The sequence below is a fragment of the Mauremys mutica genome, unplaced genomic scaffold (assembly GCF_020497125.1).
Source record: "Mauremys mutica isolate MM-2020 ecotype Southern unplaced genomic scaffold, ASM2049712v1 Super-Scaffold_100166, whole genome shotgun sequence".
NCBI lineage: Eukaryota > Metazoa > Chordata > Testudines > Geoemydidae > Mauremys > Mauremys mutica.
In genome coordinates this window covers 423,281-446,157 of record NW_025423279.1, presented here as the reverse complement: position 1 = coordinate 446,157, position 22,877 = coordinate 423,281, and the positions used below count along the sequence as shown (strand labels likewise).

The 22,877-nt window shown below is 53.8% G+C and overlaps 1 protein-coding gene and 2 non-coding genes across 3 annotated transcripts; all 3 read left to right on the top strand.

The window, feature by feature from the left end:
* The first annotated feature begins 1,609 nt into the window (after positions 1 to 1,609).
* LOC123359650 (cysteine-rich tail protein 1-like) lies at positions 1,610 to 5,680 on the top strand. Its single transcript, XM_045001122.1, has 2 exons — positions 1,610 to 1,786; positions 1,985 to 5,680. Exon 2 carries the CDS (start codon positions 1,998 to 2,000, stop codon positions 2,586 to 2,588), a length of 591 nt encoding a protein of 196 aa, XP_044857057.1. The 5' UTR covers positions 1,610 to 1,786; positions 1,985 to 1,997; the 3' UTR covers positions 2,589 to 5,680.
* A 3,375-nt stretch (positions 5,681 to 9,055) lies between these two features.
* Positions 9,056 to 9,128, top strand: TRNAF-GAA. Its single transcript has one exon. It is a non-coding gene; the product is annotated as a tRNA-Phe (tRNA).
* Positions 9,129 to 20,379: 11,251 nt separating this feature from the next.
* TRNAS-GCU lies at positions 20,380 to 20,461 on the top strand. Its single transcript has one exon. It is a non-coding gene; the product is annotated as a tRNA-Ser (tRNA).
* Positions 20,462 to 22,877: the final 2,416 nt, after the last annotated feature.

Genomic DNA, 22,877 nt, shown 5'->3' with positions numbered 1-22,877 from the left:
CGTTCCAACCCCCCCCCGTTCCCTGTCCGCCCCCCCCACCTCTTCCCCCTCCCTGTCCCCTGCCTGCCCCGACCCCTAGCCACCCCCCGCTGGTCCTGACAGACCCCGGCACGCCCACGATCCACCCCCCCCCGTTCCCTGTCCGCCCCCCCACAACCTCTTCCCCCTCCCTGTCCCCTGCCTGCCCCGACCCCTAACCACCCCCCCGCTGGGTCCTGACAGACCCCGGCACGCCCACGACCCAACCCCCCCCGTTCCCTGTCCGCCCCCCCACAACCTCTTCCCCCTCCCTGTCCCCTGCCTGCCCCGCCCCCTTTCCACCCCCCCGCTGGGTCCTGACAGACCCCGGCACGCCCACGACCCAACCCCCCCCCGTTCCCTGTCCGCCACCCCACCTCTTCCCCCTCCCTGTCCCCTGCCTGCCCCGACCCCTAGCCACCCCCCCGCTGGGTCCTGACAGACCCCGGCACGCCCACGATCCAACCCCCCCCTTCCCTGTCTGCCCCCCCACCTCTTCCCCCTCCCTGTCCCCTGCCTGCCCCGACCCCTGTCCACCCCCCTGCTGGGTCCTGACAGACCCCGGCACGCCCACGACCCAACCCCCCCCGTTCCCTGTCCGCCCCCCCACAACCTCTTCCCCCTCCCTGTCCCCTGCCTGCCCCGACCCCTAACCACCCCCCCGCTGGGTCCTGACAGACCCCGGCACGCCCACGATCCAACCCCCCCCCCCGTTCCCTGTCCCCGGGACTCCCCCGGAGCCTCACCGCACCCAGCCGCTTCGCTCAGCACAGGCAGCGCGTCCCTGCGGGGCCTGAGCCCCGCCCCGCTCCGAGCCGCGCGGGCAGGGGGCGGGGCTGCGAGCTCCGAGCCGCGCGGAGGGAGCTCAGGCCCCGCCGGACACTCGCTGCAGCTGTCGGGGGACTGATGCGCTGACGCTCTAGGAGAGGGGCGGGGGGGTAAGGGACAAATTGCCCCACTTGCCCCCCACGTGGGCGGCCCCGCCCTGCCCTGCCCCGCCGCACCCGGCACCTGCCCCCTTCTCAACCCTCCCCCACCGCCCCTGGCCCCCTTCTCCCCCCCCGTCACCCAGCCCAGCACTTGGCCCCCTTCTCTCCTCCCCTCCTCCGGAACCTGGCCATTGGCCCCCTTCTCTCCCCTTCCCCCCACTGGCCCCCTCCTCTCCCCCCCCGCACCTATCTAGTCCCCCCCCCCACCTCTCACCCCTCCCCCACATCTGGCAAGGGAGATGACCCCCTTCTCATCCCCTTCCCCCCACCTGGCCCCCTTCTCTCCTCCCCTCCCTCGGAACCTGATACCAGCCAGTGGAGCCCTCGGCTGTTCCTGGGACCCCCCCCCCAGCACCCGCAGGCGGGGCCCAGGGCAGTGATTGTAACGCTCCTGGCACGTCTCCGTGCCCACTGCTCGCCGCTGGGGCTGGGTTTAGCTGGAGTTGGGGGGAAGGGCTCAGTCCCTTGCCTGGCCGCTGGGCTCAGCTGGGCGGCCTGGCCCCTAGGAGCTGGACACCACTGTGCAGAGCCCTGCCCAGGCCTGTCCAGTGACCTGCCCACCCTCTCCCTGGGCTAATGGCGTCTCTCTCCCCTAGGAGCTGGGAAGATCTGCGGCCGCCCAGAGAAGTGAGCTGGGGCCGAGCCCGTTGGCCTGGGTCAGGGTGCCCCGTGGGTGGGCGCAGTGCAGACTTAGCTCCCTCTGCCGTAGTTTGCCAGGTGGCTGGAGGCACCGCAGCAAGAGAGGACCTGTGAGAGCTCGTCTTGCCGCGGGGGAACAGGCAGCGTGGTGGCATGGCTGTTGAGAACCCCTACGCCAGCGTGAATATTCAGCTCGAGAGCAGCTTCATTAAGCACTACCTGGGGCAGGAGCTGCCCTTGCCCACTGTCGTTGTTAATCCCGGGACCGTGCCCACCTCCCCAGCCCCAGAGCAGCTGAGCGGTGCCAGTAAATCGGTGCCACTGCCGCGGGGGAACAGGCAGCGTGGTGGCATGGCTGTTGAGAACCCCTACGCCAGCGTGAATATTCAGCTCGAGAGCAGCTTCATTAAGCACTACCTGGGGCAGGAGCTGCCCTCGCCCACTGTCGTTGTTAATCCCGGGACCGTGCCCACCTCCCCAGCCCCAGAGCAGCTGAGCGGTGCCAGTAAATCGGTGCCACTGCCGCGGGGGAACAGGCAGCGTGGTGGCATGGCTGTTGAGAACCCCTACGCCAGCGTGAATATTCAGCTCGAGAGCAGCTTCATTAAGCACTACCTGGGGCAGGAGCTGCCCTCGCGCACTGTCGTTGTTAATCCCGGGACCATGCCCACCTCCCCAGCCCCAGAGCAGCTGAGCGGTGCCAGTAAATCGGTGCCACTGGGTAGTTGGGATGGTTCAAAAGTCCTGACGCGGAAGTCCAGGGCCCTGCCGTATAACCCGTATGGCAGCCTGAAGCTGCTGAACGACACTTCCTCGGCCCTGCCCTACACCATCGAGCTAGACAAGCACCAGAAGAGCCCTGAGGTGGGCACGGACAGTGGCTGCTGCTGCTGCTGTAAGTGCTGCCCCCGCTGCCGGAAATGCTGCTGTGTCGTCTCCTAACCCCCCGAGCCCTGACCCCTTGCCACACCCGGACCGGCACCGGGCTGGCCCTGCTGAGACGTCGGCCTGAGCCAGCCTCCTTAAGGAGCTGGGATCCTGCAGCAAGGGGGGCTGGGATGGACAGCCCCACTATGGTGCCCATCCTAGCAGGAACGGTGGGATGCCTCGGGGGGCAACCGGAGCCCACAGCAGCCTTGCAGTTTCCTGAGACTCTCCGTGATCTTTGGCTCTCTCAGGGATGCTGGGCGTGGGGAAGGGGGGTGACTATTTTTGCCCCGGTTGCAGGGTGGCTTTCTAGACCTTGTTTATCCTATGGAAAGTGAGCTCAGGTGCCATGGTGATGGGCATGTAGCAGTGATGTGCTGCCAGGATCATGGCCAGGCCTCAGGGGAGTTGCAAGACGTGCTGATGAAGCCTGGAGTGCCTCGTGCAGTGCCCTGTGGTGGAAACTCAACCGCTTGCTCCCACTTCCTGTCTGGCTGGGGAACAGCCCTGATGCAACAGGCCATGCAGCTGTGCTGACCTCCACGCAGACAAAGACGTGCCCTGGTATCACCCATTGCAGAAGCAAGAACCTGAGCATGGGAGGGGCCTGAGCGGTGTTTTATGGGTGCTTGTGGATTCTCACTGCCCCTCCCCGTGGCTGGGGCATGCCGGTACAGTCTCGCCTAGCTGCGGAGGCTGCGTGCCTCTTGATTCTGTGGGGAAATGGCCTTGCAAACCAAGGCCTTGTCTACACACAACAGTCATGGGTAATGTGGTACAATTCTCTAGTGTGGCTGCAGTTAGACTGGCAGAAAGGTGCTCATACTGGTCTAGCATTCCAGTAGGGGAAGGGAATGAGCTCTACTGGTACGAAGCACCTGGGTCCTGCTCTAGCTGTGTCCACGCTAGGACTTGGGCTGGTAGAACTGGGTAGGTAACGCTCACGCCCCTGACCCACGCGGTTGAGAGGTACAAACTCTGTTTGCTAAGCAGGCTGGAATGAGGATCCTGCCAGTCCGTGCCTGCTCACCCACCCGACAAAAGAAGGAAACACACCCCGGAAAAACAAACAAACGAAACAGCTTGGAGAATGTGCTGGGCTCTGCTCTGGGGACGTGCCATGGCTGGACACGTTGGCCTCTGGGTCTGAACTCACAGTGGTAGGAGACTCTTCTGACACCTCACCCACCTCGGTGCTGGGGCCTCGCTGGCAGGAGCTGCTTTCCAGGGTTTGGGTGCAGCGCAGGCAGGGGCTGGGCACTTGTACCCCCAGCTTGGTCTGGAGAGGGGGCAGCAGGCCAGCCCTGCTCTACGTGGCACTAACGCCAGCTTTTGGTGTTAGTGCCAGTGCTGCTGTGGGACTAGGGCAGGCTGCAGAGGAGGGTTCAGAATGAAACGGGGAGGGGAGGGGAGGAGAGGGAATGGGACAAGGGGTGTGGAGTCCAGGACCTGCCAGACTCCAAGGTGCTGGGGTTGTCAGCTAGCCAGGAATAGGGTGTAATGAAGTCATTGGGTCTGCTCCCTTGGGGGAGTTTCTGAAGCAGAAGCCCCAGCCCTGATGTGGGGGGCAGGGCCATGGGGAGTAGCGGTGCTGTCCTCTGCACGGGCAGAGGGGCGCCAGCTGGCTGGGTAATGAGCAAGGGGAATGAGGCAGCCCCTCTCTGCCCTTTACACTGGCCGCCCCTTCCCATGCTTTGCAGCTGGCTGATTGCTGCTCAGTCCCTCTGCAGCTTGTCAGTGGCACCCCAGACTTGGCTTTCCTGCCAGATGTCAGGCGTGCTCTGTGCAAGGCCAAGTGGTTTGCACGTGAAACCTGAACCAGACCCACTGTTGTCCTTCATAAACAGCCCCATGCAGCGCTGGTCCTAGCGGCTGCAGCTGCCGGCTCCGACCTGCCTCCCAGGTGAGTTTCTCCACTAGACAAGGGGTGTTTCTCTTGCAGCAGCTGCACTGTGTAAGTGCTGGCACAGCCGGGGTCCAGGGGGTTTGGGGCACGGTGGTAAAACTCCCCGAGCCCTGTGCTAGCGCTTGCCCCATTGCTAGACCTGCTGCATCACAGGCCACTGTCTCTGGGGCAAGCGCCCTGACTGAGTGGTGCTGCAGCAGCGGGAGGGACCATGCCCAGGGTCCTAGGTGCAGAATCTCAGCTTGCCCGGCTAGGAAGATGCTAACCGTTGTGTAGGCTGGGTAGAATTCAGCTTTTATTTGTGATCTCTACAGATAGTATCAATGTTTATTAGTAAGAATATTTTTAGTTTTATTGATTTAAATTTTCACAGTAGGGGAGGTTATTGGAGGGCCAGAAAATGGAAGGTCAGACAATTATTTCATGACAGTAGACGATGAGATTCAAAAAGTTAAATGTTTATAACCATTCAGACACAAATTGTTGACGTGTACAAAGTAAGTAGGCAATGTAAGAGAAATGCTGCGTTGATATAAGGCGATCTGTACATTTGGGGTATTACCAATGGAAATAGGTTTTGGTCATTTGGGTGTGTATGGTGAAATGGATGGTCATGGATATCTACCGATAAAAGTCTTATCCCTCCAACCCTGTTCTGAGAGGTGTGAACAGCCCGGCCCACCCTCTTGATGTGTGCTGACTCAGACCTAATGATGTCAGCATGTAACTATTTCACTGCTGATCACTGTAGCAGAAACACCCAGCTAATTTTTGCTCACCCTAACCCTAGCTGCCTCCCAGATATCCCCAGGTACCAAAAGCTCCCACTGTCTCCTGCCCAGCTGCCAGAACTTCCCCAGGAATGTTTCCAGCCCAGAACTCTGCAGCAGGGGACGGTGGAATGGAATCTCCCTGGGATGCTGGGGGGTGGGGTTCCATGCGGTGGGACCAAGGAGCTATGCTGCAGAGCTCCAGCCCGTTGTGGCCTTCACTCAAGTGCACTGAGCCCCAGGATTGCCCGCAAGGAGTGACCCAGCAGCCCATCCGTGCCTCTTGTCCCTCAGCTGCGTCGCTCCCCCCCCAGGTAATCTAGAGCAATAGGCCAGTTGTACTCCAACTAGTGCCTCTGAAGACCAGTTTGTCCCTTCCCAGGCGAGTGTGAATGCTCCATCCCTGGATCACAAGCTGCAGTGTATAGAGCATTGCATGGGGTGGCTACAGGACTGCCCTTGCTAGGGACATGTCTGAGAAATCTGGCAGTTCCTGGTGCCCCTGTCACTGTTGCTGTGAATAAAGTACTTTGACCAGTGTCCAGCACTTGTGTTATTTCTCTGACGCTGCTCCGCTCCCCCACCCCCTCCCCGGCTTTGTCACATAGGCCACAGGTCTGTTTGGAGCTCAGCTGGGGAGGGGGAGGGGGAGCTCAGTGATTCTGGATGGAATAGGGGTTACCGGGTCCTCCCCCAGGATGGGGAGGACTAGCAGGCTCCCAGGGGCTAGATAGGGTGACCAGATGTCCCGATTTTCTAGGACAGCCCCGATATTTGGGGTTTTGTCTTATGTAGGCACCTATTACCTCCCACCCCCTGTCCTGATTGTTCACACTTGCTGTCTGGTCACCCTAGGGCTAGAGCAGTGTCTCCAACCCTTTTACACCCAGGGTCACTTTTTGAATTGAAGGGCAACCAAGGACCTGTCCTGCCCCTTCCCCAAGGCCCTGCCCCACTCACTCCATCCCCCCCATCACTCACTCTCCCCTACCCTCATTCACTTTCATTAGGCTGGGGTACGGGTGCAGGAGGAGGTGCAGGCTCTGGCCTGGGGCCAAGGGGTTTGCAGTGTGGGACAGGCTCTGGGCTGAGCCTGGGGCAGGGAGTTGGGGTGCAGGAGGAGGTGTAGGGTGTGGGCTCTGGGAGGAAGCATGGGTGCAGGAGGGGGCTCCTGAGGGGTCCAAGAGGGGGCATGGGGTGCTGGCTCTGGGAGTGGGTTTGGGGTGCAGGAGGGGGCATGGGGTGCTGGCTCTGGGAGTGGGTTTGGGGTGCAGGGCGCGTCTCTCCCCCGGGCTGGCAGTGATCCATCTCATCTGGGGGGAGCTGCACAGGGCAGGATGAACTGCTGTGGCTCCATGGGTGACCTGTCCCTGAGATCAGCTGCTGTGCTAACTTCACCATGGTCTGTAAGGCTGGTGGTGGTGCCCATTGGCATGTGATCGGACCTGAGGGTTTGCTGCTGCTGTTGCCAATCTGCACCCCAAGAGGTGGATTTTGGGGTCTACTGCAGCTGTTGGACCAGCAGGCTGCGGGGGGAGTCAAGCATGAAATCTGTACTGTGTTGCCATTTAGATTGTCATTTAACAACTTTGTTTGCCAAAAATACTTGCTAACAATCCTGAATCCAATTTCAGTATTTAAAAAAAAAAGCAATATCTTAGCCAAAAACAGAAAATTAAGTTGTTGACAATTATTAGTGATAGGTTTGGTTTGAGGCAGGGAGTGGGCCAGTTTTCATCAGAGAAACAAAAAATGTCGACTGACTTTCCTATAGCCTGTTACTCCTGATAAGAGCCCTCCAACAACTGTAATATGCTCATCTCCTTACTAGTGTATAGAGCAGGGGTCGGCAACCTACGGCACACGTGCCAAAGGTGGCAGGTGAGCTGATTTTTGGTGGTACGCAGCGGCAGGTTGAGCGGCTCAGCCCATCACTGCTCTGGGGTTCCGGCTGCTGCCCTATTGCCAGCTGGGATACCGGCCGCCGGCCCCACTCAGCACCTGCTGCTGGCTCTGTGTGTTACCCTGATTGGCCACTGGGTGTCACTGCTGCGCCAAGGGAGACACCTTCTGTGCATTATTCTGACTGCCCACTGGGTGTCACTGCTGCTCCAAGGGAGACAAGAGCGGCCAGACTGGTTCAGATGCAAAGTCCATCTAGCCTAGTATCCTCCTGTCTTCTGACAGCGGCCAGTGCCAGGGGCCCCGGGGGAATGAACAGAGCAGGGAATCATCAAGTGACCCATCCCCTGCCGCCCATTCCCAGCTTCTGGCAAACAGAGGCTACAGGCACCATCCCTGCCCACCCTGGCTAATAGCCACTGATGGACCTGGCCTCTGTTCATTTATCTAGTTCTTTTTTTGAACCCTGTTATAGTCTTGGCCTTCACAACATCCTCTGGCAAGGAGTTCCACAGGTTGACTATGCAACTGCCCTGAGTTCCCCCCCACCCCGGGCTGTATATGGAAAAGAGGATGAGGATGAGGAGCCATGATGTGTCTGTCACTAGCTGGTGCCTCAGTTTCCTCTAGGCAGCAGTGCTGCAGGCTCCTTTGGTCAGTTCCCATGCAGCTGTGTCAGGGGAAGGGGGAGTAGAGGCTCATGCCCCCCAGCCCCACACCCCTCCCCCAGCAGCTGGGGAATCCAGGCCAAATGTAACCCTGGTAGCTGGGCCGGGATTAGCCTGGGCCGGGGTAGGGCTGGGGAGGAATTGCAGGGGAGACAGATGCACCCGCTGTGAGGGGAGATCCTCCCATTCCCTGCCAACCTCCCTCACTCCTTGCAGCACGTTGTCCCCAGCACTTCTTACTCTGTCGTGGGGGTGTCTGCTGCCTGCTTCTCCCTTAGCATCATCTCTACCCACCCTGGGGCACTGGCGTCACCCGTCCTGTGCAAACAGGCAGGCCCCGGTGTGCCCCATGGCACTGCCCTGAAATTGGGGGGGCAGCAATTGGATGGAGCCATATCGAAATATGGGGGTGGGCAAGGCTGGGGACCAGGACTCCTGGGTTCTCCCCCCAACTCTGGGAGGAGAGTGGAGGTTAGGGGGTAGAGTGGGGGAGGGGCAGGGCTGGGATCCAGGGCTTCTGGTTTTCTCCACCTCCTGCAGCTGCCTCTGTCCTTTCAGTGCATTTCCTGTTCCAAATTCATTTGCTGACTTGTGCAACCCACCCCAGAGGTGGCTGCATCTCAGTGTTGGGTGAGGCATCCTTGGCTGCATCACCTCCAGAGCAGGGAGCAGCAGCCGCCCATGCAGCCAGGCAATGAGCATTTCCCACAGCCTGGAGCCGAGGGGGAGGCGGCAGCTGCTGTTCCAGCTCCTCGGGGACAGGCCCTGTCAGCCAACAGCCACTTCTTACTCCCCACAGCTTAGGGCACCGGGTTCCTCCGGTGGGGTGTGGAGCAGCCGTTCGTTTTCCTGTTCACACTCCTCTGCGGTGTGAAAACCGGGGAGGGGAGGCAGAAGCTCCACGTCCCTCCCGACATGACGCCCAGTGGGGAAAGCCAGGACAACAGGGTGGGGCGGCGGGAAGTGGTGGCCAGACTCTCACCGCCAGGGTCTAGTCTAGCTCAGGGTCCAGCTCAACCTCCTCCCCGCGCCACTGGCCCCCCAGTCCCCTTCCACCACCAGGTCAACCCGGGCACTAGGGCAGGAACAGGGTGAGGCAGCAAGTCAAGCTGAGCAAGGCAGGCAAAAGCGAGTCTTGTCTTCATGGGCCGCTCCCAATGACGTCCTTTTTGTGTGCAACTGCTGCAAAAACATCCTGGGCAGAGAAGCAACAGCCCAAAATACTACCACATAGCTGCTAAAGTAGCTCAGTTGGGAGAGCGTTAGACTGAAGATCTAAAGGTCCCTGGTTCAATCCCAGGCTTTGGCAGGTCCTTTCATCCTCTTTGTGTAGGGGTGGCTTGTTCTCTGGGAGCACAGTGGTGTCTGTGCCCAAGATGAGCAGGGCTGATTTAGGGGGTCTAGAAAAAAGCAATTTTGGGGGCCCCTTCCATTAAAAAAAAGTTGCAATGCTGTATTCTCATGGGGCCCCTGTGGGGCCTGGGGCAAATTGCCCTGCTTGCCTCCCCTGTGGGTGGCACTGAAGGTGAGTCTCTGATCTTGGGCTCTGCAGTTGGAAAACATAGAATGGGCTTCTGCTCCTAGTTAGCCCACCTGACCTCTAACGATGAGAGCTGTCTTTTCCAACCTGGCAGGAAGAGAGCAAGGCAGGGTGACCCTCAGGAATGCCAGAGGGGGTGCTGGACAGTGACAGGCAGGGATTGGGGATGAAAACTCCTCTGTGCAGCTGAGCAAGGGCAGTACCAGGGAAGGGGCATCTGTAAAAGTGGCTGAGTGGAAGGTGGCAGGGATTTGGGGGCCCAGGAGGAGGCGCTTGATGTTCAGTGCCATGGAGCAGCTGGACTTCGACATGGTGGGTGTTCAGGAAATGCACATTCATGACTTTAGGGTAGATCAATGGGCAGAGGGTGATTGGTGGAAGGGCCTCCTGGCCAGGGAAGAACGATGGGGCTGGAGTTTTGTTCTTCACATTGGCGGTGCGAGTACAGAAGGGGCTGGAGCTCTGACCAGGGAGGGCATTACTGGTGGGCTTTGTGCTCTGTGGCACTGGTTACTGCTATATTAGTGTGTATGGTCCCCAGTTAAGGCATGAGAGGGAAGATCAAAGGCTTCCTTCCTCTGGACTGCATGCTGTTTGTTGTTGGGGGTGGGATTTTAATTGTGTCAGCCGGCCTGAGCACCGCTGGTCCCGTTTTCCCAACCTTCAGAGGGAACATTTTTACAATGAGCACTGCCTGGCACAGATCTGTAGTGAGGTCAGCTTAGAGGAGTTCACTCCAGCCACAGAGGGGGTTCACCTTTCTGCGGGGACAGACCAGGACTCGCATTGACCGGATTTATGCTCAGCTTTTGTGTCTTTAGCATGTTGCTTCTCAGATTCTTCCTTGGCCTGACTTGTTACACTTTGAAACTTAACAGGCCAGAGTTTGTGCACCTTCCTATTATCCTCACTAGGATCTGATTTCCAAATTTTGAGGAATGACTTTTTGCCTCTAACAGCCTCCATTACTCTGCCATGTACCTAGAGTGGCGTTCTGCTGGTCCTCCTATTGTCGTTTCTGATTTAGGGCAAACGTTTCATCTGAGCCTCTACTTGCAGCGTTTTTAAACGGTCTGCATGCTGCTTGCAGGCACCTAACACTTGTGACAGCAGCTCCTTTTAATTCCCATCCAACCATCTGTACTTATGCCGATAGGTTGACTTTAGGTCTTTAACTTTGAGCGGTAGCTGAGAAGATGGTAAATTGGGCAGAAACCCATTCGACAAACCTCTTCATTTCCTTGTTATTTCCTGACTTCTTCATTCATCCCCTTTTCCTTTTTTCCTGGGTGAGGCGGAGGCCTGCCAGGGAGCTCCCTGGCACCTCTGGCTGCCTGGGCTGAAGGCAGGAGGCAGGCCTGGGGGTGGTGAGGGCCTCTTGTCCCGTAATGAGGCTGCACTGCTTCCTGGTCCCCTCTTCCCACCCACACCAGCAGGCGGCTGCTGCGGGAGAACACGAGGGAGGCTCTTGGGATGCTAGGCAGCGCTGTGTGGCTGTCAGGGAAAAGAGCCTTCTTCTCTAAAGATGGCTGGCAGAAAGGTGGTGCTCAGCTCTGTAAGCAACCTCCCCAGTAGCCTCGCTGCCAGGGGATGCAGACATTTCTGTAAGGTGCAGAAAGAGGTTATTTGGCTTCCAAGTTAATATGAGAAATATGCATTTAGGAGATTGAATTTCCATTTTTTCACAGGGCCCCAGTGGCCTAATGGACAAGGCAATGGCTTTCTAAGTCAGAGATTGTGGGTTTGAGTCCCATTTGGGGTGAAAAACTGCCTCTATATTGCAAGGAAACCTTGGCCTTATTTTCACCAAGGAAGCTGGGAGATGTTTGAACACAAAATACTGGATCTTGGGAAAAATCCCCCAGAAATGGCATCTTGACAAATGCTTTCTAAACCCCTCAGTAGCAAACAATTAATGCTAGTGTTTGTCTGAGACTAGAGGGAAGGGGAGTGTTTACTCCCACACCTCAGTGAGTGAAACAGATGGAAAGAGCAAGGCTGTTCTGAAAGAGAAGGGATCTGTCTGGAGACAAAGCATCCCCTGAGAATGAGCAATGGTGTGAAAAGAAGGGGTTCAAATGTGTGTTAGATGTTAGTTAGTGTTAGAGGGTTTATCCCTTCACCCTCCCATTACTGGCTCCTTCTTGCATAGACACAGAGCAGCAGTACCCAAAGTCCGAAGGTGCAAACAATGAGATGTTTATTGGATTGAACTTCCAGCAAGCAATGATTCCAGTTTCCTTCCTCAGTGTCCCCATCCCAGCCCTGATGCCACAGAGCCTTGCCTGTGTCCCTGTTCCCATTCTCCCCCTTAGCAAAACATAGGACATATGGTGACACATTTCCTGATAGGGCCAGGCATCAAGGTGGAAGGTGCTGATATTCCATTTGTCCCACTGCCCCTTGCGTAGTACAGTGCCCTGCACCTTCTCTCCTACGGGTGCCACACCTGTTCCAATTAGCGTTCCAGACTTCCCACTATAGTGGGCCCGCGAAGGTTGGGTCCAGGTTATCTAGTACAGGGGGGAGGGGCTTACTCCATTACTTCTAGGTTATTTCCATAGGCAACGTAACACAAGTATACTTAGCAATACACCAGCCGCTGTAATAATCCACAGCAACACCGAGAGACCTGAGCACTGCAGCATGGTCCAACATCCCGGCCACCACCGAAACACCTCCTCTCCTCCTTTGACGGGGTCAAGCCCTTAACATGTCCAGTTGCTGGCAGTTGCAATACGCTGCCGCTGCAGGTTTTCGTGCTTTTGTCCATTTCATAAGTCCATTGAATGTCCACAGAGAAATGGGTTATTGTCCAAACCAACTTAACCTCATGGTGTGGAATCAGGCTGTATGCACTGGTTCGATTATTCACAGCAGTAAGATTCACAGGTCTATCTGTGCACCAAAGCCCAGAGAGCAGTGTGTAGTGTGGAGTTTGGTTAGGGGCTGGTGTAATTGTGCCCCCAGTAATATGTACATTTCCAGCAAAACACCTCATACACAGTACACCCAATTGTCCACCCCTTGCCATGGGCCATTGGGTGTGCTCCTCCACGGCCATCAGGGAGGGGCACATTCAAACATCTTCTCTGGAGTCACACCATTTTACACACCCCTCCATTGATTCCCAGCGAGCAAATCCCCTTCTCATTATTCCCATAGGGCTTGTGGGGCCCACATTAGCTGCCGATTCACTTCCAGATATCATGGTAGCTATTACACAGGCGCTGGCCTCCTAGTCGAGCATTTTGCATTTCATACACATCTTCCCCCAGGTCAGCCTTTTGAAGCCATCCCCACCCACGTCATGAGGTTTTCTGTTCATTGAAATACAACAATGCTAACAACAAGACAAACACCACAGACAAACAACACAAAACATAGATTCATGGTATTATGGGTTAGTCTTTTGCTGGCACCAGCTTGCTTGTAGAGTGTCTGAAAAACAAAAGAAACAATTTCCACACACACCCCTGGTGGGGACAGATTAGTGCTTAGTAATAATAATACCACTTCCTTTTACAAATTTCCTTGCTAATTGCAGGAAAAACAGAAGAATTCCCTCCAGGCTGTCCTTATTTTGTTCTATAGTCAGATAGTGAATTACCCCACTCACGGGTCATTTATGAAATTCATGAGGTGGTGTGCCTCAGTTTCCCCTCTTGTACAACAGACCCAGTTTGCAATAGTTTCTCTGCTGCACCAAGCTTTAAGTTTATTCTCAGGTAATAGCTGAGAGACAGCTTTAGCACTGTACGTATGCACGCACACACACACACACACACACAGTGTAGTAGTAGTATACACACACTCCTTAGGGTTAACCTGTCCCCCTTATTTTCAGGCTTGACTTGTTTTTTCACCTCCCTTTCCTGGAGGGCCACAATCTGAGTCTTCCAGTAGCTTGTTTGCTGACTAGATGTATTCATTATTTGCAGCTCCTTTGTGATGCTACTGATGGGCAGTTCTCTCCTTCCCCCATCAGCTAGGTCATTTGCATTCACACCGGCTTTCAGTCTTGCTTTTGGATCCAAAGCCATCAGCAGCTCAGAGACTGTCTTAAAAGGGACACAATCAACTTCCACCCGAGTTCTGATTACTTTCCACTTTCATCTTCTGCTTCAAAACACACAGATCTGAAAAAGAAACCACAGCCTATTGTGGCTCCCTTTGGAGCCCTAATGGGGTTTTAATTAAGTACCATGTTTTGTTTGCATTTCTTTTACCCCTTCTCCAATATACACTGCACACGTCCTGGGAAAACGCACATTCCTTCCATAGTTTAACCTTCACAACATTATGTTACAAACCATAAGTCTCAGTGTAGGTTTTTAAAACCTTACACAATTACACACAACATTTTGTTTTGTCTAACAGCCCTTGCACTGCAATAAATTTTTTATTACACAACTGTACCCCGATTACACGTCCATCTTGTACAACCAGAGACAGCCAGGGGCAGGCCAGTTAAGTGCCAATAGAAACCCCGGACATTCCTTTAGTGATTTTGCTTACATTACCCAGGAGTCAAATCATTTTGATGAGATTATCTCTCCGCCTGCTGCCTGCAGCCGTCCCCTATAGACCATTTCTGTGGGCAAAGGGCCCATTTCCCCTCAGAATGGCTGTAAAGGCTTCTCGGGACAAAACACAGTGGTGGTAGTAGCCACTTTACCTGACCCTCTTGTATAATTTAATTACAAAGCTTCCATCCAATGTGAGTGCACAGAGCTGCACATACAGTTACATTTATATAACTGGGTTTTATTATTAAACCAAAAACTGCCTTCTTGTAACACCACAACTGTTGCCTTTTGCTATTTCCACAACTCCCAAATGTTTACTTTCCTCCAGACTCTGTATTATTAATTTTTGCAAAACCCTGGGCAGCTGCACTGCAGTGCTGGGGTGACTCTGCAGGGGGAGAAGCTGCTGTGGAGCAATGTAGAGCAGGTGCAGGAAGGAGCCGGGGTCACTATTCACATTGTGAACTGCACAATTTTCCAAATTTGGGAATGTCCGAGAACAATTCTAAGGGGAAGGTGAATGCAGAGCAGTGACACTGGAGGTGCCCAGACCTCGAATGGGGGCGGCGTGGAAATTAATAATGGGAAGATCATTTGCGAAATTAGTCATCACTGACAAGATTTGTCTCTTCTTATTTCATGTTACGGTGTTATTTAGCGGAATCAGGACATATTTTTACTATGTTAAACACTTAATTTTATTTAACTGAGCCAAAAACTTAGTGTCACTTATTTTTTTTCCTCTGTCCTAGCAAGAACTAAATGAATTTTGTGACTTTCTGGAAAGTGCAGCGAGATTAAATGTGGGGAATTCAGTCTCTGTGTTTGGAGCTGATGTTTTCCTCTCACAGGTCAGTGCCTGTATTGAAATACCAAGAGGGATCTAAGGGCTGGTGTACGCTGGGTACAGGGGTGTTTGCAGAAGGGGCGGGGCCTCAGGTGGAAGTGGCGGGGCAGGGAGTTAGTCTCCCCCAGCTGGCGGTTCATGCCCTGCCCATGGTGTTGCAATGACAGAGGCTGCCCAGGCTGCACTTGTAGCGAGGTTCCCCCACTACGTGGCCACACAGAGGCTGCAGGAGACAGGCAGGGGGCAGCAGGGGAAGTGGCGACACAGGAGCTCTCAGCAGCAGGGTGAAGGACAATGCCGTGGAGCGGCAGCGACGCAGAGTGAACAGGGCAAACTGAGAGCCAGTTGAAGGAGTGTTGGCAGCAGAAGCTGAGGTTTCGCTTGATGCCTTCCCTTCCCTCCCCCACCCCTGGGGCTTTGCTGCCCAAGGGGAGTGGGGGTTGGGGGAGGAGAGCAGAGGGACATTGGATTGGCCTGTCACACTGCAAGGTGAGAAACTGAGGCACAGCACTGCCCAGTGTACTCTGGGGTGGCGGGGTTGCTGATGAGCGTAGATTTGAATGTGGTTGTGGGGTTTTCCCAAACTCAGGCTTGATTCTCTTTCCCTTTTAATAGAAGTTCTTATTGGCTCTCTGCCAGGCAGAGCTGGGGAGTGGGGGGCCTGTTGCCTTTTCCCCAGGCAGCAGGGTGACACCTGCCTGGCGAGTGAGGGTCGGTTTGGGTGACCCCCACTCAGGGCAGGCTAAGGGCAGGTCTCTGCCCTTTACTCAGCCCAGGAGGAGTTTTTTGCACTAACATCCCAAGTGTGCAAGTCTGTCCCCACAGAGCTGCCCCATAGGGACTGAAAACTCTACTGGAGGTGGACAGGAGCCTGTTGCAAAAATAAAATAACCAAGATTTACCAAACTCCCTGTTACACATTCAATCCTCTCTTTTTTCTATTCTATTAAACTGGGAGCAAGTTACCAGTGACCCAGGGCTGGGGCGGAAGGAGGGTGCAAGTGGGCGGAGGAGCCCAGGGCTGGGGCAGCTGGGCGGGTGTGGGTGGGGGAGCACTGGTGGGGGGAAGGGGAGAGTCGAGAGCTGGGGCAGCACAGGGTGTGTGTGGGGGAGAGCCCAGGGCTGGCTTGGCAGGGACGTGAGGGTCAGGGGGTAGAGCCCAGGGCTGGGGCAGCAGGAGGGTGTGAGTGGTGGGAGGCCCAGAGCTAGGGAGGCAGGGGGTGCAGGTGTGGGGAGGGGAGAGCCCAGGGCTCAGGCAGCAAGGGGATGGGGGGGCAGACAAATTTTTTTTTGCTTAGGGAGGCAAAAAACCTAGAGCCGGCCCTGCCTCCACCTACCGTGAGGTAGGTAGGAGCCAGGGGTGGCTCTAGGAATTTCACCGCCCCAAGCATGGCAGCACTCCGCGGGGGGGCGCTCTGGCGGTCGCCGGTCCCACGGCTCTGGTGGACCTCCTGCAGACGTGCCTGCGGAGGGTCTGCTGGTCCCGCGGCTCCGGTGGAGCATCCACAGGCATGCCTGCGGGAGGTCCACCGGAGCCGCCTGCTGCCCTCCCACCAACCAGTGGAGCGCCCCCTGCGGCATGCCGCCCCAAGCATGTGCTTGGCGTGTTGGGGCCTGGAGCCGGCCCTGGTAGGAGCGGATCATTAGTATCCCTACTTGAAAGAGGGAGAAGCTAAGGCTGAGAAAGGAGAATTGACTTGTCTTAGGTCACACAGCCAGCCAGTGGCAGAGTTGGGAGTAGGACACAAGAGTCCTGATTTTCAAACTAACCATCAGATCTTGAATTTCAGACATTGAATGACCTGAATAAAGTGCTCTCAGATGAGCTCCAGACCAACAACAGTGCACGGTAATTATTCAGCAAGTATTTGAGGAGAACTGCAATGTTAGAGAGAATCATGAACTGCTCAGAGACCATTAATGCAGCGAAGCAGCAAAATTAATCAAACATAGAACTGGTTCTGACTTATTTACTTGGTCTTCAAAGAGAACAACAAGGACCTGAGTGTCCTCCCTGTCAATAACCCCCTGCTCAGCTAATCAGGGTAGAGACAGAGGACGGGAGGCTGAGGGTTCTCACCAGAGAGCCCAAAGGATGGCCCAGGTCACCGGTGGGAATCACTGCCCGAACACTATTTCAGCCCCACATTTTTGGGTGGACCTCCCACAGTGGGAGCTGCAGAGCACTCCCCCGCAACACACACACACACACACACACACACACACACACACACTGCTCCTGGTGTTGGGAGGGGAACAGGAGAAAGGACAAAAGAAGCAAGAGACGAAGAGAAAGGAGGGAGGGATGGATGGAGGAAAAGGTGAAACAAAAAGGACAAACCTTAATGTCCCCACTGATTCTATGGGACAAAATCCCAAGTGTGAAATAAAATTCTGCCTCCTTAAGCTCGTGTTTTCCATGCCTAGAATTCAACTGTCACCTGATGGATCAGTCCATCAAGGAGGCTCTTACCTTCTAAACAGGGACGGCTGTTTTCTAGTAAAATCAGGAAAAGGGAAAGAGAAAACTCGAAAGAGGTTCCTCCTGGCGCTCACGTATGTGAACCCGAATACTCTCTAAGTCCTCAAAGAGAGACCTGGAGAAGGAGACTTGCTGAAGCAAAGCCACAGGGGTCTCTGAGGTTTCCCTGGCCCCTCACCCCTGTCCTGCCTGGCTGATGTCAGCATCTCTCTGTGAGGTTGTAGGGATATTAAAGAAGGTTTATATTAGACATGGTTTATATGAAAAATGACTTATTGTTAATTGATGCCTCATAACTAAAGGTTTATGTTAAAAGTAAATTTGTGATTCTAACCTGCAAGCCACCAGCTGTGTCTGTGTGAAGCCTGCTCAAAGAAATACTTTGTATAAAACTTGTTAAACATTAATTAACTCTAAGTAAGCCAAAACAGTGAAATAGATGTGATTAAGATAGAGAATGTATGTGACTGAATGGTTAGGGAGTTACCAGTCTGAAGAATTCAGTGTTGGCTGAAGAAGGTGTCAAGTGGGATCAACCAGATGACCCACCACACCTCAAAGGAAGGAAAAACAAGCATCTGACAGAATGGAGCCAGCCATCTGCTGATTGATTTAGCAACAGCAGAATGAGGCAACTCCTATGAACTAACATAGGGAAAATTCCCTATAAAACTGGACTCTAAAGACTGAGGACTTTGAGTCTATGGTTCTGATACCAACCTCCAGGAGCATCAGATGCATCTGACACAGACTCGGCTCCATCCTCATGACCAAGGTACCTGGCCAGTAACTTGGCATGAGCAACATCTAGGCTGGTAACTATAACATCTATACAGAACCTGAATGAATGATTGTGTGAATGAATATGTGTGTGTGTGTATAAGGAATAAGTAGTAATGGAAACAAGTAGGAAAACATTGTCTTTTGTTTTGTTATGGTATTTACAATAAATGTGGCATCTTTGCCTTATCCCTCTTAATAAGATCCTGCTGGTTTTTATTATATTGGTACAACAAGGTCACCACCTCCCCACCACCTTTGACCAATAGTCTGAGGTCCTGCAAAAGGACATTGTGATGTCACTGCCACACTCCTCCCTTGCTGTGCTAATGTCCTGCCCCTGCCCAGGCACTTTGGAGGTTTGAGCTACTCCCTGTGGATCACCCCACTCAAGGAGCGTTCGTTCTAGGCAGCAAGCCGGCTAGACAGGAAAACATCAGACGCTGCTCCCAATGCTACACTCAGTTTTTCAGAAATTAGTCGACTTTATGGCCAGAAGAGACGATTAGAGCATCTAATCTGACCACTTGAGGATCACTTAAGCTGCAGTCAAGCACTCTACCACTGAGCTATACCCCCACAATGACCTGAGTAGGGAATCGTGATTTCCAGGACTTTGAAGGACAAACCCTGATTCATCGAGCTCCTTTGCCATTCCCAGACCACAGGTGGTTTTAAAAATGGGGTTTGATAAAACTTCTTAAATGTGGTAAACACCACAGCTTGCACACCCACCGATATAGCTTCTCCCACTGACACAGCTGCCACCTCTTGCAAAGTGGCTTAACTGCACCCACAGGAAAACTCTCTCCCCTCAGCACAGAGCAGTGGTTCTCAAACTGTGGGAAAGGCCCCCAAAGTGGGATGTGACCCTGTTTTAATGGGGTCGCCAGGGCTGGCACTAGACTTGTTGGGGCCTGGGGCTGAAGCCAAATGTCTGAGCCCCACCACCCAGGGCTGAATCCTTCAAGCTCTGGTTTTGCCCTCCCATAAGTGGGGCAGGGCTCAGGCTTTGTCTCCCCTGCCTCTGCCCAGTGTGGAGGGGCTTGGTCCCTCTTTCCAGGGCCATGTAGTAAGTTTTTTTTTTGGCAGAAGGGGGTTGCAGTGAAAGGAAATTTGAGAAACCCTGGCATAGAGCCTCTGAATATGTCTAGACTTGGCTCCCTGGGGCAGATCAGAGACAGAAAGTGCAGCCATGGAGACACCACACACGAGCCTTGCCTAGCAGGCAAGAATCAAACCTCCACAGAAAAACTTGCCTGTTGTTTTCTAACCCATCTCCCTAAGCCCTCAGCCACCACCAGTCAACAAAGGGGCTTTTCTACACTCTGGTTCTGGTCTCACTGAAGGGTCATTTCCAATTGTTTGCTCAGACCAGCATTAGGGAAAATGGTGCCCTGGGCAAAGCTTGTACTTTGGCACTTCCCCATTGCCCCTGGACGATCCCCACTCCCCCTTTACCGCTAGCTCCTGCACTCCCAACCCTTGCACCTCCTTCACCCCTAACTCCTGCCCCCTCCTGTGCCCCCTTTGCCCTTAACTCCCTGAGCCACCAGCCATTGCCCCTCTCCTGCAGCCCCTTCACATGGCTCCAGCGCTGGGGCCCCGCGCTTGTTCTCCCTTTCCCTGGGCTTTGGCATCACTAGCCCCTGCTTAGTGAGTAGGGTTCAGTGGTTCCCAAAATGTGGGGCATGACTCCTAGGGGGACACAGAGGAACATTCATGGGGGCACCTCAGGGCCTGAACCAGCCCCCATGGAAGGAGCAGCACTCAGCCCCACTCTGTCCCAGCTCTTCCCCAACCCCACCCTCAGCCTGGGATTTTGGCTCCCAACTCGGCCTCGACCCCCTTACCCCTGTCTGCACCCCTCTCCCCAGCAAGCAACAGCCCCACTCCCAGCCCATGTTCTCAACTGTGACTTCCGAGGGGCCACAGCCATGGCTAAGAGGGCACAGTGTGAAATGTTTGGGGACCCCTGGTTTAGGGTGATGTTCTCAATCACTTCTATGAAGTCCAATAAAAGCTATTCCACACCCACCCACCCAGCCCTCCATCAGGACGGACTAGGTATGTTCTGCTGCCCTTCACTCATGCAGGAAGGATAATAACATTTCATTCTATTCACTCCTAAAGTGATTTGTAACCCACCACCAGCCAGAACTGGTCATTTTGGGAAAGCAGCCCCATCATGCTGCATAGCTAGGCAGAGTAGGTGTGTCTATGCAAACATGGTCAGTTCGTGAAGTCTTTCCCCCAGCTCCTCACTAGATGTGAGGGGGGAGCTCATTCAGCCCTTGCTTCCGCTTAGTATTTAAAAACTCCTTATTGTCCCTAGCTCTGCTGGCCTTAGATTTCTCCTTCTGTCCTTTGTATAACAGCTCAGATGAGGTGGCCAAGTGGTTAAGGTGATGGACTGCTAATCCATTGTGCTCTGCACGCATGGGTTCAAATCCCATTCTCATCGGCTGCGTTTAGTTTTCACCCCTCCTTTGTAGACAACCATCTCCCCCTTTGGTACAATGACAGATCAAACAATGTTGCTTCTTGCAAACAAAAACCTTCTCAGAAACTCAGAACTCCCTTGCTTTAAATAAAATGTCTAAATCCCAGATTTCTTAAAAAAAGAAATTCTCTAGTGCTGTATTTCTTAGTTTTTATCTCAAAAGGGAACATCCTCATCATCTCCCCCAAACACCCTGGGACCTGCCCAAATTATTAAAATACCCTCAACACGAGCAAGGCCAGAGCAGTGAACCAGAGCTAGTGTCTAGGCCAAGCTGTTATGAAGGAGGCAACTCCAACATTTTCTCCCTGCTTCCCTTGGCAAGGTCTGACTGAGAAAACAAAATTCCCCAAACTGAAAATTTTCTGCTGAAAAACCAATACTAGTCTGTTTGGGGACTTTGATTTGAATGTATTAATATTATTCTCTTCTAATTTATCTCAGTTCAGTGTTTGTCCTCCAGATGTGTGCTATCTCGGAGAAGCCTGCATTGTACACGGTTCCTGGGATAGTCCTTGGGAGTGTGGATCCCTTCAATGGGCCAGCAGTTAGTCTGGCTCCTCCACTGTTACACCTGAAAAGCTGGTGGGGGGCATTTCCCAACCTCATAACATATCTCAGTAACTCACACAGAGCAAAACTTCATAACTTCCCAACCAATGCGAGCACACACAATCCAACACGATATTAATGTTCAACAGATCAAGACTTTTGAAATGATACCACACAAGGCAGACTTTGTACAAACCATGTCATCATTATATGAGAGTGGTGAATATGGGGCTTCCAGGTGCTGCTTTGAGCACTGCCTGCTGCACCTGCTCTTCCATTGCAATGGAGACGTACCCTTAGAGTCCATCTCTCCTGAGATAAAGATGGCAGCATGGCTGGCCTGGGTCATCTGACTTGGGCTCCTGGACGTAAAGCTGAGGGGCTAAAAACTGTGGTGCAGATGTTTGTGTTCACGCTGAAGCCTGGGTTCAGAAACCCTCACCCCTCATGGGGCCTCAGAGGTTGGGCTCAAGCCCATTTGTCTGCATTGTAATTTTATAGAGGTTGGGAGGGAATTTAGCAAGTGGAAATGGTAAAACCGCATTGAAGGGACTGGCCTGTCAGCTCTTAACACCCAAACTTTCAGTAACTCTATTATCAGTGCCTGCGAGTGTAATTTAAACCGTAGGTCCATCTAGCTCTGAATCTTGTCTTCTGACAGTAGCCAATACCAGTTGCCCCAAAAGCCACTCCGTAAGGCACCACTGGGAGTTGAACCCAGAATCTCCTGTTTACAAAACAGGGGCTTTAACCAGCTAAACCATGGTACCTGCTGTTACTTAAAGCAGTGTGTTTGCCCACACCTGACTCTCTGCCAATCCCCACTGGGCCCTGACAAGCTTTGCTCGTGTTTGGATTCTGTAAAGCAGAGGAGCAGGTGACATTTTGCTCCCAAGGTGTGTGTGCAATTCTTTGGACAGGTCTACACAACAAAATTAGGTTGGTGTAATTACATTTCTTAGGCTGGCAATGCAGTTCTATCAACCTAATCCCAATGTAGATAGTACCTCAGCTGTCAGAACTTTCTGGAGCTATGAAAGGGGAGGGGCTCAGCCTCTGTAGTAGGAATGCAGGGCAGGTGAGTCCATGGCAGGCATGGTGGGATACTGGTGGAGGCCAGTTATGGTGATATAATGAACAGCAGCATTTAAACTGACAATTTGTCACTTTAAGTTTGCTGCACAAAGCTCTAAGCCTCTCGTCTAGGTGGTTTTATTTTGTCACCAAAACAGAGCAGTTTTGTCACCAGACGTGGTATTGCAGTGTGTGCACCAGCCACAAGCTGCTGACCGAGGGAGTGTTGTGTGTTTTTCATACACTTGAGCAATATAATGATGATGAAATAACTTTGTAGTGCAGACCTGGCCAAAGATTCACACACACACACACACACACACACACATAGAGCTTCCAAGGAAAACCTCACCTGCTCCTCTGCTTTGCAGAATCCAAACACATGCAAAGCTTTTCAGGCCTCAGTGGGGATGGCAGGGAGTCAGGTGTGGGCAGAGACTGTGTTTTAGCCAGAAGCAGGCACCATGGCTTAGCTGGCTAAAGCACCTGTGTTGTAAACGGGAGATCCTTGGTTCAACTCCCCGTGGTGCCTTGTTGAGTAACTGTTAGGGCACCTGGTATTGGCTACTGTCAGAGGACAAAGCACAGAGCTAGGTAGACCTGTGGTCTAGCCCAGTGTGGTTTTTCTTAGGGTTTAAATTACACTCACAGGCACTGATAATAGAGTTACTGAAAGTTTGGGAGTTAAGAGCTGATAGGTCAGTGTTCCAAGCCCATCACAGATGACCCCCTCCCTCTGGGGCAGGTCTGA

Excerpts from the sequence above, each read along its gene's own strand:
- LOC123359650 (XM_045001122.1), top strand. The coding sequence starts at position 1,998 with ATGGCTGTTGAGAACCCCTACGCCAGCGTGAATATTCAGCTCGAGAGC.